This window comes from Amblyomma mixtum, chromosome 3 (assembly GCF_055824585.1).
Source record: "Amblyomma mixtum isolate Tamu chromosome 3, ASM5582458v1, whole genome shotgun sequence".
NCBI classification, from domain to species: Eukaryota; Metazoa; Arthropoda; class Arachnida; order Ixodida; family Ixodidae; genus Amblyomma; species Amblyomma mixtum.
The window spans coordinates 133125373-133139707 of record NC_143014.1 but is presented as its reverse complement, the minus strand read 5'-3'; the positions used below and the strand labels follow the sequence as shown (position 1 = coordinate 133139707).

The following is a 14335-nucleotide window of genomic DNA, read 5'->3' as shown; positions in this document are numbered from 1 at the left end:
TTGTGCAAAGCCGTAGTAAAAGAGAATAAATTCATTTCTAGGGCACGTTTATAGCGCTCTCTTTGCAAATGAGGCAAACTATTCAGCAAATTAACTCGGCAACACGGCGTGCACATCGACTTTGCGCCTTCGTGGCTGCATCAAATCCACGTCACGGGGCATAATTTCGCAACAAGAAGCTGCAATACAGCTAGTCCTCAGAGTTTTTGAAGCACTACCGAGCTAACTGGGGCGGTGTTTTATCTGCAGCTCAGTTGCTCTGCTCTGCATGCAGTTGCTCAGTGAACTGTAGCCTAAAAACCACTGACAGACGGGCTCAGAAACCCGCCGACAGCAGGTGTTTCTTTCATAGAAAGAAGCAGAGCACGACAGCTAAACATGGCGCCAAACACACACAAAAAAGCTTGCGCGGCCGTTGCCGATTCGTAGTTTTGTTGACTGGGATTTCACTTGCAGAACGAGGACTCAAAAATCTGAACATGTCGCAGTTTCGACGTTTTGCTCTTCAGAGCTCTCTCTACTGCATCTCTTTCCGACCCAGCCCTTCTCCAGGCAAACGAAACTGCAGCCTCGTTCGTGTTATTTGCCGCTCCGCCTGCGTACTTTCATCTCTCAGGCTCACCCACGGACTTGATGTGTCACCAGCTCAGTGACCGTGTCTGCGCAAAGCTTTGCAAACGGTGAAAGCGTGCTAGCGAAAGGCAGACATCGGAACGAATGCGGGCAGCTCTCCCTGTCAAGCTATACGAAGTTTCGGCTTCACGGGCGGCGAGAGATATCACAGCTTATTTGCATTTAAAATTTTCGTCATTTTTGTTTTGCGTTTTGAAAGAATTTGAGCCCTTATTTAAATTTTATAAGTTTCATCGGCTATAAAGTGCGGGTAAAGCGCGCACAATACGAACCTTGCATAGCATGGAATGAAAGTTGAAGCACCAAATGAACAGTATGGTAGAAAAGAATAGAGACATTTGTAAACTAGAAGGTCTTGGGTTTCAGTGAGTGGCACCACTTCCGGGATACTTTCGTATTGTCCATTTTAGGTGGTGCACATTTGATGTTGTTTGCATCAATGTATGTATGTTTGCTTGCCTGCTTGTTTTAATAAGAAAGACTGAAATATTGTAAGGGCTTATTAATACTTCCTAACCCGTTCTTCACGTTCTTCCAACCGCGTGAAAGCACAATTAATCACGAAAATGGCAGTTGATTTAGTAACGATTGTAGCATTCAGGAATATGGTAGCCAATGTAACGGCGTAAGTAAAGTCGGAAAGAGCGACAAACATTCTTGTTCATTTTTTCACAGTGAAGCCGGATGGCCATCCACCCGTTTAGCACTTGGGTGTTTTGCACATTAAGCTTTCGCACATGCTCGCTAGCTATCGCTGTTTTCCGCTTGGGGGTTTGTATGTTTTGAAGCATGTATTTAAAAGTTCCTGAATGTGTTTCACGTGACCAAACACGTGCTAAGTTTTAGACTCTGACGAAAACTATTCCCCCAAAACATTCCTCACATAGGATTTGCTTCTCGAATAACTGCGTAATAGCGAGAAGTGAAGTGGAGTCCAGCACTTCGAAATTATCAGTCTTGTTGAATGCGTTGATTTTTGTCGCATTTGATGTAAGACACCTTTCCGTGGCCTGTCGCGCATACATTCGCCGGAATGCAGTCATTATAGTTGCTGGAATAAACTGCATAAAAGTGACGACAAAAGACGTGCACCATTCAGGTGGTATACATTTCTTTGCGTCATAATTGTCAATTTCCCGGATCATGTGTCAACTTAAATGGTTTGTTTTCATCCGATATTATTGCCTGTGTTTTATTTTATGCATTTTTGCCCCTAATGTTAGGACCCATTTTAAGGTATGCACTACACTGTAAATAAATAAATTGCCATGGGTTGAACAGGGCGGAAAAGCCTTGTAGCCTTACATAAATAAGAAGGCGTACTTACCACTGGCGAATTTCTTTCTCGGTAACTGAAAAGAGAAGAATGAATATGTAAGTAAATTGCACCATGAGGTGAGCTGATTTAAAGTACACTGCCAATGTAATATTCCCCAGACGAGAAAAATATGATTAGGTGAAATTCCAAACACTTTCAGCTCATAAAAAATGTTAACGTGCTATACGCAAATAGATTTAGTAGAACAATCGAACTGTGCAATCCAGCAACAGATATTTTCCTAAAATGTCAAATCTGAGCTCACTGCGAGCGAGAATGCATTCACTATTAAACAAACTTTTGCATGAACACCATATGAGACGTGTTCGGCATTTTGATTTGCAAGTTCAGGGCATCAAATCATTGCGCTTTCCTTTCGAGCGCAATGAAGCAGCATATTAATAGTTGAATGCCATTCAGCATAAACAACCTTTATCAGTAACCATCAATTGCATTCATGCTGCCTACTTGCATCAATACACCGAAGCTTCCGGCGTTAAATACCACGCACAATACCGCACGCCTTGCATGAAATGTTTAAAACATTAATATGTGGCAAAAAGTTAACAGAAATCCTTTCACGTACAGCTTGCAACAATACAGCGTAGCGAAGCCACTGCCACAGGTAGCTGTCATGCTAAAGTATCACTTGTAAAACGGTACGAAGTAATGAGCAGCGCCAAATGACTAAGCAACTGCAGAAGCTCACTCGAATAAACGAACGGCCCGTCAGAGGCTGCGATCAAGCTCCGGAATATATAACGCAGCCTGCGCCACCGCCTGTTTCCGGGGCAGTGTGCTGGCCATTGTTATGACGACGCGAGGCGCGCTATGAGCCCGTCCTGCAGACAGGCGCATGCACTTCATCACGGTAATGCCTGTACTTAGTCACAGCTACACAACCACCGGCACTCGTCGTCTGTAAGACCAAAGAAACCAGCAGGTTGTCTTCCTCTCATAAATAGCGTTGTTGAGAAAGAGCACGCTTTACAGAAGACAGAAAAAAAAAGCCCGCAAAATTTTGTTTAGATATCGTGTTCTGCTTTCGAGAAAAATCTGGAGATCTGTGTGCCTATAATTGAAGCTCCCTATTTCACGCAAATGATAGAAACGGCTCAAAAACTTTAGGAATTCACGCAGGGTGCACACTTCCTAGCTTGCAGAATTGCAGGCGTTTTCTTGAAAACATACACGCACATATGTGTCGAATTAATTATTTTCTTTACCCTTTCAAGCTGTTGCCGGGACTAAAACTTACCTCAGGTATCCTTTATTTCATTTCATTTCAGTTATTGTTTCCTTAAAGGCCCGAAGCCATTACGTAAGGCTGGGACATATAGGTTTACAACGGCGATGATGAGAACATGCATAATAATAAAAAGAACAAACATACAAACAAACATTACAGGCGTTGTAGTCATATCAGCGTTCCCCAGCAGGTGATACATCATTCATTAAAGGTACAAAAGTACATATTCGGTACAAAGGGCGCAGAAGCGATCAAGATCTATGTGAGGTGTATTTTTATTTTCTCGCGGAATGTTTTGTGTTCAGTGCATGCAGCGATGTCGTTAGGCAGTGAGTTCCAGAGTGCTATTGCGTTGGGAAAAAATGAGTTGTTGTAAGCAGACGTGTGGCCACTGATGCGTGCTATCGGGTTACCATGACTAAGCCGGGAGGACGTTTGTAGTGGGGCGGTTAATAGAGCGTGCCGTGACCTTGTGGTATGATAAAATGTGTGAGGTAAGCATAGGCGGGAAACGACACAGCGTGATTATAGTGTTGAGAGACGGAGGGACTGCTTGAGGGCGGTGATACTGGCTTCTCTTGAGTAACATGAAGTGATGAACCGAGCTGCACGATTTTGGATCGATTCCAATTCGATGGTGAGATACGATTGCCATGGGTGCCAGATGGATGATGCATACTCTAATTTTGGCCGCACAAATGTTTCGTACGAGAGTTGTTTTATGTTAGGGGATGCAGATTTTAGATTTCTTCTCAGGTAGCCAAGTGTGCGTGAAGCCTTTAGCAAAACATTGCCCCGCGTGAAAGCAGAAAAAAGTTTTGACTACTTGACAGCACTTCCTAGGCACACCTCATAACTTCGCACGTCCATCTTTACTTCTTGTTTTTGAGAAGCGATCCTTTTTGCTAGGCACGATATAGCCCTACCATTCTGTACTGCAGGAATTTCAAATTTAACCGGCATTACTGGCTTCAGGAAGACAGCTCTATACGGTCGAACAAGTTTTAAAAAGTCATGTACACAACCGTGGATGTCATGCTTCCAAGGAGTATGCATCGCAGTACGTACAGGTGTGGACGTAATTAAACGGGGCACGCAACTCGGAGCAATCATGCCAGATATAGTAGAAATTGGGAAACATTGTAAATTAATAAACCGTCCCAGCCATGACTACCAGCGTGCACTTCTCAATTAGACAACGCGTAATTGTGGTTATAAAGTTATAGAGTTACCCGTCTGCGTCTACCAATACCTGGCGCATTGCCAATAAAAACTCAAGATACCTGAGAACAAAGAGGAAGCTAGCATGCACTGGCCCGTGGTTTAGCCCTAAGGTTAAATTTCATGCGCTGGCGTGCGTTCTTGTGTGTGTGTGTTAAAAATATTTGCCTTGAAAATACAACCGCCCTTATCATCTGCCATTAGAATCTATTTAATGGGAATCAGAGTGAGCGTCAATAAGATATTTCTGATGCGATGACCATATAAGCAGCGGCAGGCGAGATTTTTATCGCGTTTAAATACTGATCCTGCAATTTGATCAAATTTAAATCATCCAGGCCTGAATCTTGAGCCACATGTTCGAGTTCACTCGTCCCGCTGTCACTCGACCCAATTAGTCTACGAAGTCGAGAACAATGCACTTGAGTGGTGTCTTCGACTGGTCGCTTTGGAGCTCTCTAGAGCGGTCTGATAAGTGCTCTCGCATTCGGCTGGTCGATATCGCGCGCGCTTTTTTTATTCGGCTGGTTCTTTCGGAGGATCGGCCTCCAGCGAAGAGCGCTCTCACGAACTCGGAAAAAAAAAAAAAATCGGAGCGATCTGGTGCTTCTGGGCCACGTGGGTACTCCTCACCAATCTCAGTGCGTCGCCGGCAAGACGGCGCGGTCACCCAGTTGAGTGCAGAGAAGTGGCTACGTGACAGTATTTGATGTTCTTCGGAAGTTCCGCACTAGCTTGAATCCGACGAAGCTCGTCAGTATGTCGAGACTCCGAACGATTCTTCGCGGTTCATGGCAGCAGCCATCAACACCGAAATGTCGGTTACTGTACCAGTGGCGTTTGCAAGTAAGAGCAAGGTTTATCACGAAGCGCCTAGTACGGTGTATTTGCGCCTGCATTTTGAACGATACATTTTTGTGTGTCTCTGTTGTTTACCGGTGCATACAGAAAAAAAAAACTCGTGTGCAGGGCGAAAGTGAAATGTTTTCGTGGTTGATATTGTCAGTGTCAACTAGCGAACTTTTTGGTGGTGACTACGCTGATCAAGCAAGAAAGGCTCGCTGCGGTGTCGACCGAACACCTTGTTGTGAGCTAGTGCTCTGATGATAGATTACTGGTGTAGTTTTATGAAAAGGTATGATTTCGAATGATTGAAATGCGCCGAATGTTGCTATCGTCGGTGACAGACGAAAGGATTTTAGGGTTTACTTCAGTCACGTGACCGCAGCGCCTCGCATATTCGACTGGGCAGTGCCTCCTTCGACTCAGATTCAGAGTTTGCTACCGATCTGCGTGCTCTCGATCAGAGGATTAAAGCGGCCAGTGGAAGACGCCGTAAGAGAACCTAATAGTAAGGGAAGTAGCAACAACGTTTTTTAACTAATTTCGCCCATCTGAGTGCGTTCAAACGTAAGATTCTAGCCATATGCAGATCACTTAAATTCCAGGGCTGGTGATCATTTTGTGTTTATTGATTGAGGCTGACATGTTCCTTCCCCATGTAGCATCGCAGTATCACAGATGGTGGCGCTGCGTATAAGCGGCATCGGCATCATAAAGAAGATTAGCACTAATGGCCAGCGATCGGAGCAGCAGCACAGACAACGCCCGGCGCTGCAGACGCAGACGAGGCGAGAATAAGAGTATCGGGAGCGGCCACTTTGCAGGCTTATATGTAGGCAGCTTCAGATTGGGAGGCATTACATTTTTTTATATACGAGGTCTGTTAGAAAAGTATCCGACCTTATTTTTTTTTTGCGAACATCTGATGGATATGAAACAAGCGCGCTTGCATCAGCAGACCTTGAACCGTCGTGCGCATGCACGAATTTTTTCCCGCCTGCCGATAGCGTCAGTCGCTGGGAGGCAGCGTTTGAGTGATGTAGTGCGTAGTGCTCTCGTCGCTTTTTTAGTGCAAGCAAAATGGCGGTGCGACAGGAGCAGCGCTAATGCATCAAATTTTGCCAGGAACGGGGCGACAGGTAAGTGGAAACCATTCGGAATATTCAGACGGTTTTCGGTGACGATGCTTAGAGCAGCACACAAATTAAGCAATAGTACAACTGGTTTAAAGATGGCCGCACATCGGAGGAGAGCGAGCCACGCTCCGGTCGGCCATCAACACGCCGAAATGTCCAGGTCACCGGTGAAGTGAACGCTCTGGTGATGCGGGACCGTCGTGTGACTATCCGAGAAATTGCGGAAGAGGTGGACATCAGTAGGTTTTCTGCACATTCCATTATCACCGAAGATTTGGCCATGAAGAGAGTTGCGGCGAAATTCGCGCCGAAGCTGCTCACGGTGCAGCAAAAGCAGCTTCGTGCTGAAGTCTCACAGGACACGCTGGATTCCACAAACAGTGACCCCGACTTCAACACCACAATCACTGGTGATGAGCCTTGGGTGTACGGGTACGACCCGGAAACCAAATCCCAGTCGTCACAGTAAAAGCATTCCACGTCCCCATGACCAAAGAAGGCCTGCCAAATGCTCAGCAACGTCAAAGTGATGCTGACTGCTTTCTTGGACTCTCGCTGTGTGGCACACCACGAATATGCACGCCCCAGCGTCAAACAATGACCAAAGAGTACAACAGGGATGTCCTCCGTCGCCTACGTGATGCTGTGCGGAGCAAGAAACCGGAATTGTCAACAGGAAATTGGCGCATCCATCACGACAATGCTCCTGAACATTCTTCGCACTTGATTCCGACATTTTTGGCGGAAAACCAGATCCCTGTAGTTCAACAGGCTTCTTACTCTCTTGATATGGCCCCCTGCGACTTCTGGTTGTTTCCCAAAATCAAGAGGCCATTGAAAGGAGCGCGATTTCAGACAATAGAGGACATTATGGCTGCAACGACAGCTGAGCTAAACTCCATTCCGAAAAAGGCCTTTTCGGAATACTTCCAACAGTGGCAGCACACGTTGGAGAAGTGTGTGGAGTCCCAAGGAGACTACTTTGAAGGTAATTAGGTTTCCAACGCTCCAGTTATGCCATTTTTTTTTCTTCGGCCAAAGGTCGGATACTTTTCTAACAGACCTCGTATATGCGGTGTGCTTCTTTTTGTGAAGTCAAGCTTGGGACAGTTTGTCCTGGTTTATATTAACTGCGCTTTGATTGGATTCATTCTAAACGAGTCACATTAAGTAACTAAAAAGGCTATGGAATCCACTGCGTTGTTATTCAATGAAATTCGTTATCATTTTAGTAGCGATCCCGAATGTTACTGATCTCAGGGAGCCGTCGTCTTGCGTCTGGCGCCGGAAATACGTTGTGCCATCCGCGTCTCATGATGTCACCCGTGTCATTCCGTCAGCCGAATTGCTAAAACTTTTACCGAAAGGATCGAAGACGCCGTTAATTGACCAATGGCGTCTTCGATTTTTCTTGCAAAGTTTATAGCGATTCGTCTGGCTGGGCAAAGCCAGTCAGCGCCCGATGCAGAGGAACAACGTCACTAAAGAGTGCCGTGGGAACGACTGTTTTCTGCTAGCCTGCCTTAAGTTGCGATCGCGGAAAAATTCACGTGCGCTCGCTATTGGTGCGTTTTTTAACTGGACTAGTGCTAACCTTTTTGTTTCTTTGTCGCCAGCTGTGCACCGGGGGCCGTACATGCGTGCTTCTGCCTTCCGTGCTCTTAAAGATGCTTCGGCAGTTGCCGAGAATGATATACGCTTTACAAAATCGGATGCCTGTTACCCATTACTTCGGAGCTGCGTGTAGAGGGCAGAAAAACGTAGCCGCAAAGTGCAACTCGTGAATCTCACGGTGTCTCCTTCATGCAAATCCCGATTATTTGTGCGCGTTGAGATGACTCTATGCAAAATATTACTGAGCTCAGAGATGCTACCCATAACGCGCAAAACATGCACATCACCCCTCAAAGTTTTGCATACTACGTGCATTTAGGACGATTTTGTCCCTACAGCGACATTTTTTTAAAGAAGTCACGGTAAAATTCGTCTACCAGCAATGCGGGAAGCTAACGCATCGGCTATTCTGATAACACACGTTGTGGACGCTGTCGCCGCCTGGCTGTATTCCTGATGTTCGCGCAATAAAAAGCGCCCAATTATGACTTAAGTCCCTCATGAAAAGGCATGAAAAAATATGCTCTGGCAGTTTTGTCGGTACCCAAAATGCAAATATGCCCAAGTACTTCGTCGCTAGATAAGCTGATTAACCAACCAAATGATATAAGGAGAAAATGAAACCAACTTACTTGCACAAAGGCGATACTGCCAAAATTGCACAACACATCAATGAAAAGCAAAGGTTTGGAATAACGTTTTTCATATGATATAAATATCTGGTACTCTCGCGGAACGAACACGCAGCATATTTGATAGCTTAGAATGCTGTAAAAGCCACACTGTACAGCCACGAATACCAAAAAAAGAACTCTAAAGAAGGCAATTATCGTAGCTACTTGTATCATTTGTCATCTTTTATGCTACGTTGTACAAAGTTGATCAATATACAGTGTGTCGGGTCTTTTCAGCTGGAAATACAGCCCTTTGCTGCAAGCGACCTGGCTGCTATCTTGTCACGCTCTTTCAGTGCCTGTGCGCTGATAATGTATTTGATAAGACTTGAATGTAGGAAGAAGCAATTCGACCTTCGAAAAACATTTTAGATTGCTAGGCTGTAATGTGACTAGGGCTAATTAAGGCACGATGGCAGCTGTGAGCTGTTCAGTTTTTCGGTGGCTGATGTGCTCACTTTCATGCCATCAGAGTGCAGTCGCCTGGTTGTTTAGTGCACTGAGTGCACAAGGACATGCAATAGAAAGATTCGGGCCCTAAACCCAACTTACATTCATAGTAGTTTGCATCTTTGGTATGCCTGCCACAAACTACGTGGCTGCTGTATCTTTTTACAAACGACTAAAGTATTTAAATGCAAGGATTAGGCAGTAAATAGACGAGTAAAGTACGGGCAACATTTTTATACCACAAATTCACTAACAGAAAGTATTGCAAATAGTTTTTATTAGCGCGCAAAAGTGAACTATTAATATCACGCAGGTTTATTGCTTCGGAAAGTGGCTAATCCACCCGCCATTTTTTTTCTACACGTGTAGCTTTGAACTAATTTTCATCATCACCTTTTCTTCGTGAATGACGACATATTCAACGCCCCTCGTAAGTTTCCCGAGAACTCCTTTCTATATAAGCAGCTGCGGTGGCTCAGTGGTTATGGTACTCGGCTGCTGATCCGAAGAATGCAGGTTCGATCTCAAGCGTAGTGGTTGCATTTTGATGGAGGCAAAATGCTGGAGGCCCGTGTACTGTGCGACATCAGTGCACGTTAAGGAACCCCAGGTGGTTCAAATTTCCGTAGCCCTCCACTACGACGTCCCTCATGGCCTAGGTCCCTTGGGGATTTAAACCCCATGAGCCTAAACCTAAACCTTTTTATTGTTATGCCCGAGCACGTATTCTGATAGCCTCTGTGGAAACCAGTGCCGTGCACCCGCCATTGCGCAAATCAAAGCAAGCCTGGACTCTCGGATATGTCGCGGCTTGCAGCATGATTCATCCTGACTCGGCCCGGTGTAGTCCCTTCCCCCTGTCATCGCTAGCGTCGACTCGAGACTCAACTGACACTTCGCCGGCAGCCCTTTCCAGGCTGCGAACTTTCAACGGCCAAGCCCCATCTAGTCCATTCGTCCAATTCAAACTGCTGGGTGCAGCAACCGTCACCGGAGGCTATAAAAACGGAGCCGCGTTTAGTCGGAGCAGCACACGGGTAGCAGACGAGACATCACGCCAGAGAGACGCTCTCCCGGGGCATCGCCCGGCTGTTTTATGCTAGCCCGTTGTGCTCTCGGCCCTTGTGCCGATTATGTAAAGCCCTTGTACATACTGTACGTATGCATCTCGTTGACTCACCGTCGCCTCGACCATTTCTTCGCTCAGCTCTGCGCAACAGTGGCAGCAGGCTGAGATGTTCCAGTCCCAACAGTGAGACAGAGTGGGATGCCCAGTCCTAACAGTGGTGGCAGCGGTGGGATGGTCCAGTCCTAACGCTATATATCCAGCGGACTGGAGACAGTGATCAAAGCTATACGAATTGCACAAGAAAAATGAATCGCATTCCACCACAAAATTGGGAAAGCGTGCATACTTTCTTCTGAAAGGTTTATTTGATGGTGTAGCCGTAGAGTTTACACGCGCAAATCCTGACAATATTTGCTGCTCAATTACGCTTGTTGTTCGAAAATAGCTAAAAACTCATAACGGATGCGCATGAAAAAGGCTTCTTTGCGCAAGCTTTATTTACAGAGCGAGAAAGCTGCAACGTTGAATAAAGCTTTCTGGTTGATTTAATGCAGACTATTTCGCACCAGCTGTGCTACTTTCTGCTTTGTAATTAGATTTTTAAAAGAAATACTGCATATTAAATAAGGATAACCGGATTAATGCTTTTTTCTGGGCTAGTCAGTGTGACATCTGGTACATACGCTACGCACACAGGCGTAGAGAAAAGTGCAAGAAAGGAAGCTGTACACTCCAGTGGCGCTGTACATACAAGAAACGTTATGTAAGAATTTAATTATGAAAAGACTAATACGATCAAGTTTTTCCGCTGCATTTAAGATACTCTTTAGATTATTATCTTATATAAGGGAAAATGCAAGACATGTTTGAAGCATTAGCGAGTCCCAGGCAGTTATTAGGGGCAGGAAATTAAAGCGTTTGAGCAAGCGTTTTGCCTTCAGCGCCTATTGACGAAAAAAATTCCGCACTAGCTGGGAACCCAAGTAATAATCAAGGGCTAAATGCGTTACGCAATTACCCGATGCTTTTACTACGTCCTCAATAATTTCGTCTGCCGGAGTTTTCTACCCTATTTTTAGCAACAAGGATCGAATCTAGATGGCGGGTTGCTGGCAACCCGCTTGCCCATTTCAGTCGCAATAAGCAAGCGGTGCGTTGTCGATAAAAAAAAATAAATGCAAACTTTCTTGAAGGCCGCTAGAAATTCTCCTTATATTCCATTTTTCCTCTTGCGTTCTTGCACAACAAACATTTGAATGGAAGTCGGAAAGCAAAAAAGAATTGAGTTTCTACCAAAGGCTACACATTAATTCCGTCTCCATGACAAGAATAAATTTTTTTCCTTGTTTTGCAGCGGCAAAGACTGCTTTGTGCGCTCTGTGCGTTTGTAGCATTGACAATGGTTTAGGTGTAGCGAGCCTGAGGTGAGTTTATTATTTGTTAAGTTTTTTTACTACGCTAGAATCGCGCCAGCTGGCTCGAACGTTCGCAAACACGGTGCAATTAGTTAACATGTAGTGTAAAGAAGTGACGATTTCACTCAGTGCGCTCCACTAGATAGCCTGCATAGGCTGGGCGACAAGAGGGCTAGATTGTGGAGGCTGCACAGTATTTTTACTACAAAAACTTTCTGATGTTTTCACACGTAATTTACGCGGAATTAACAGGATATGCAAAAGCGTGTCTACCAATAAATAGACATGGCCGATGAAAGCGTCCCGATCCTGCTCTATCTAGGCAGGTAATTTTAGGGGCTATAATAAGAAATGCGCAATTTAATCACACTCTTCTTGTATTAAATACCAGCTATATTTCACGCCTGTTCATTTTATCCAAAATGAATCCATCACTGCAAGATGCAGAAAGCAGAGCAGATCAGAAAAACAGAGGAATACATGTAAAATACACCCTGTACAGAGAAGGCTATTTAAGGCACGAATCCTATGGTGCTGTCTTAAAATAGCAGACCTCGTTAAATTAGGAGTTCATTTCATATTCACTACAAGCTAGAGGAAAATTAGGTGCAGGTAGTGCAGACCTCCAGGTGGAATTTTTTTTCTTACACTTTAAAAGATGCGAGCCTACCTGTGCAAGAAAATATCCATAAACATGCTCTTTTCTAAGGGCTTCATCCCTCGTATATTGAATCTTTAATATCGCTCTGTTCAGAAAGGTTCCAACTTAATTTAAGCGGCTGACTTGTTGGCAAGCCGCTGGAGACCTTTTCAGTATTCATGGTTCGTGCGACTGTCTTACTCTTTTCTTGGAGTCACTCTGTTTATTCCCAGTTGTCGCCATGTAGTCGTCTTTTTGGGACCACGGTGGACATTGCGTGATTCCATCGTACGTCGGAAATGATGACAGTTTGAGTAAAGAATTAAGTTAGTGTATTTCTGGAAGCGAACAATTGTCGCCGTTTGGCTTGTATCGCTTTGGAACGGTCGCAATATTTCGACGGCTTTCGTTGCGCTCTAGATCTGCCATTCTCACCCCTTACTGCGAAATCCAATTAAGTTTGCTGTTTCCGTCTGTTCTTTTTTTTTTCTGGGTGCTTAGGCACGACATGGTCTTCATCCCGTCTTTGTCCCGCTTTGTCCGCATGCTTTATCCCATCTCCTTCGTTTCTCTTGCTCCTGAAAGTATGCTCAAACAATCCGGAAGAACTATGCACCAACTAGCCTGCAGGAATGCTTTTCGCGACACATGTTCTTTACGCACGGTCTTCTGAAGACATATCGATCGTGAGCCCCTATTGAGCAAGCACTTCCGCTTATTTGTGTAGGACACGTTGTTGCATAAGTAATTAAGCCAGTCGGATAATAAGGAACCACGCATGGAAATTTAAACGCACAAGAATAAACACCAAGCTGTCGGATGGGAGTTAATTAAACAGGGTTATTTCAACTCTCCTACACCCTGTTTTCGCTCTGCTTGAGTGATCGATTCCTTTCGATACAAAATAACTGATCGCAGCTGCCTAGAAAACGCGAGCACTTTCTTTATTGCATTTCGTTTCTTCTGTTCTCGTGAAATCTTGGTCGTCATCTGTTTACAGATGAGATTCTACAAGAGCGAGAACAAAAATTATTTTATTTCTAACCACTTGGAGCAACCATGAAGATTTAGCTATATAGCAGCTACGTAATTACGCTTTCCCCATTAACTGTTTAAGCCCCGAAAAGTGCTGGGAGGTATGAGCGGTACTCATAAAGTGTATTTTAAAGTGGGCTTTAAAGAAAAGCATTTTAAAGAAAAGCAAGTCGTCGTTTTTTTTTTCTTCGTAACATAAAGAAGTGGTCATTTAGCGGAAATTATCGCCCCAGTCGTATCTCTTTCTTATCCGTCGCGTTTTTTTAAATGAAGCTGTAGCATGTGTTTCATTAGTGTGTATTTTCAACAAGTCGCATATTAAATTCTTCAGGATAATAAAAAAAGCATTTTACACTTCTTATGTAGTCAATCAGTTATTATTTTGGCATATACTTGAATAAGGTATCCACCAGACCACATAATTCAACCCCGAAAGCAGTGCTGTGCAAATATTTCAGCGCTTTTGAGAAAAATCAGTATGAAATAAAGTAAACCTCCTCGCGTAATCCCTTGAAGAAATTAAGAGAGTAGATACTCTCGTTAGTTATTCACAGTTACAGCTGCATAATGTACAGCCTTTTGACAAAAAATACAGAACCCAGAGAGTTTACTTCACGGCCATGCTACGTGGCTGATTATATGCATACCCAGCGTTGAAGTTGAAAGGAAGTCTCTTTCCCACCCCTCCAAAAGTTAGGACATGAACGGGTGGTGCAAGAACCCCTCTACGTGGCTTAGGAGAAGACATCTTGGGCTCTTTACTTTTTACAAAGGCTGTACATTTTTCTGGCATTCTGGCGGCGTTCCTGGAAGTGACCAAAAGCTTTTGGGTTTACTTTCGCAAGCCTCAATAACCATGCTACCATGTTCAATAACCATGTTCAATTTGCGTTGCCTTCGGGTCGACGTAAATAATACTAACAGTCTCGCGTTATTTGCTAAACTTAGCACCGCTGACGAGTGCTTGTCTGCCATTTGCGGAGCGGCCAAAATATCGCAGCACACGTTGCGTGCGCTCGCACCGTAACCACTTGCGTT

General features: G+C 44.6%; 1 protein-coding gene across 1 annotated transcript in view; it reads right to left on the bottom strand.

Moving 5' to 3' along the window:
• Positions 1 to 14335, bottom strand: part of LOC149351980 (frequenin-2-like) — a 207674-nt gene that overhangs the window by 48033 nt on the left and 145306 nt on the right. Inside the window, exon 2 of the mRNA XM_089581210.1 lies at positions 1961 to 1985. Within this exon, the coding sequence (XP_089437336.1) occupies positions 1961 to 1985 (25 nt within the window). The remainder of the gene's footprint in view (positions 1 to 1960; positions 1986 to 14335) is intronic.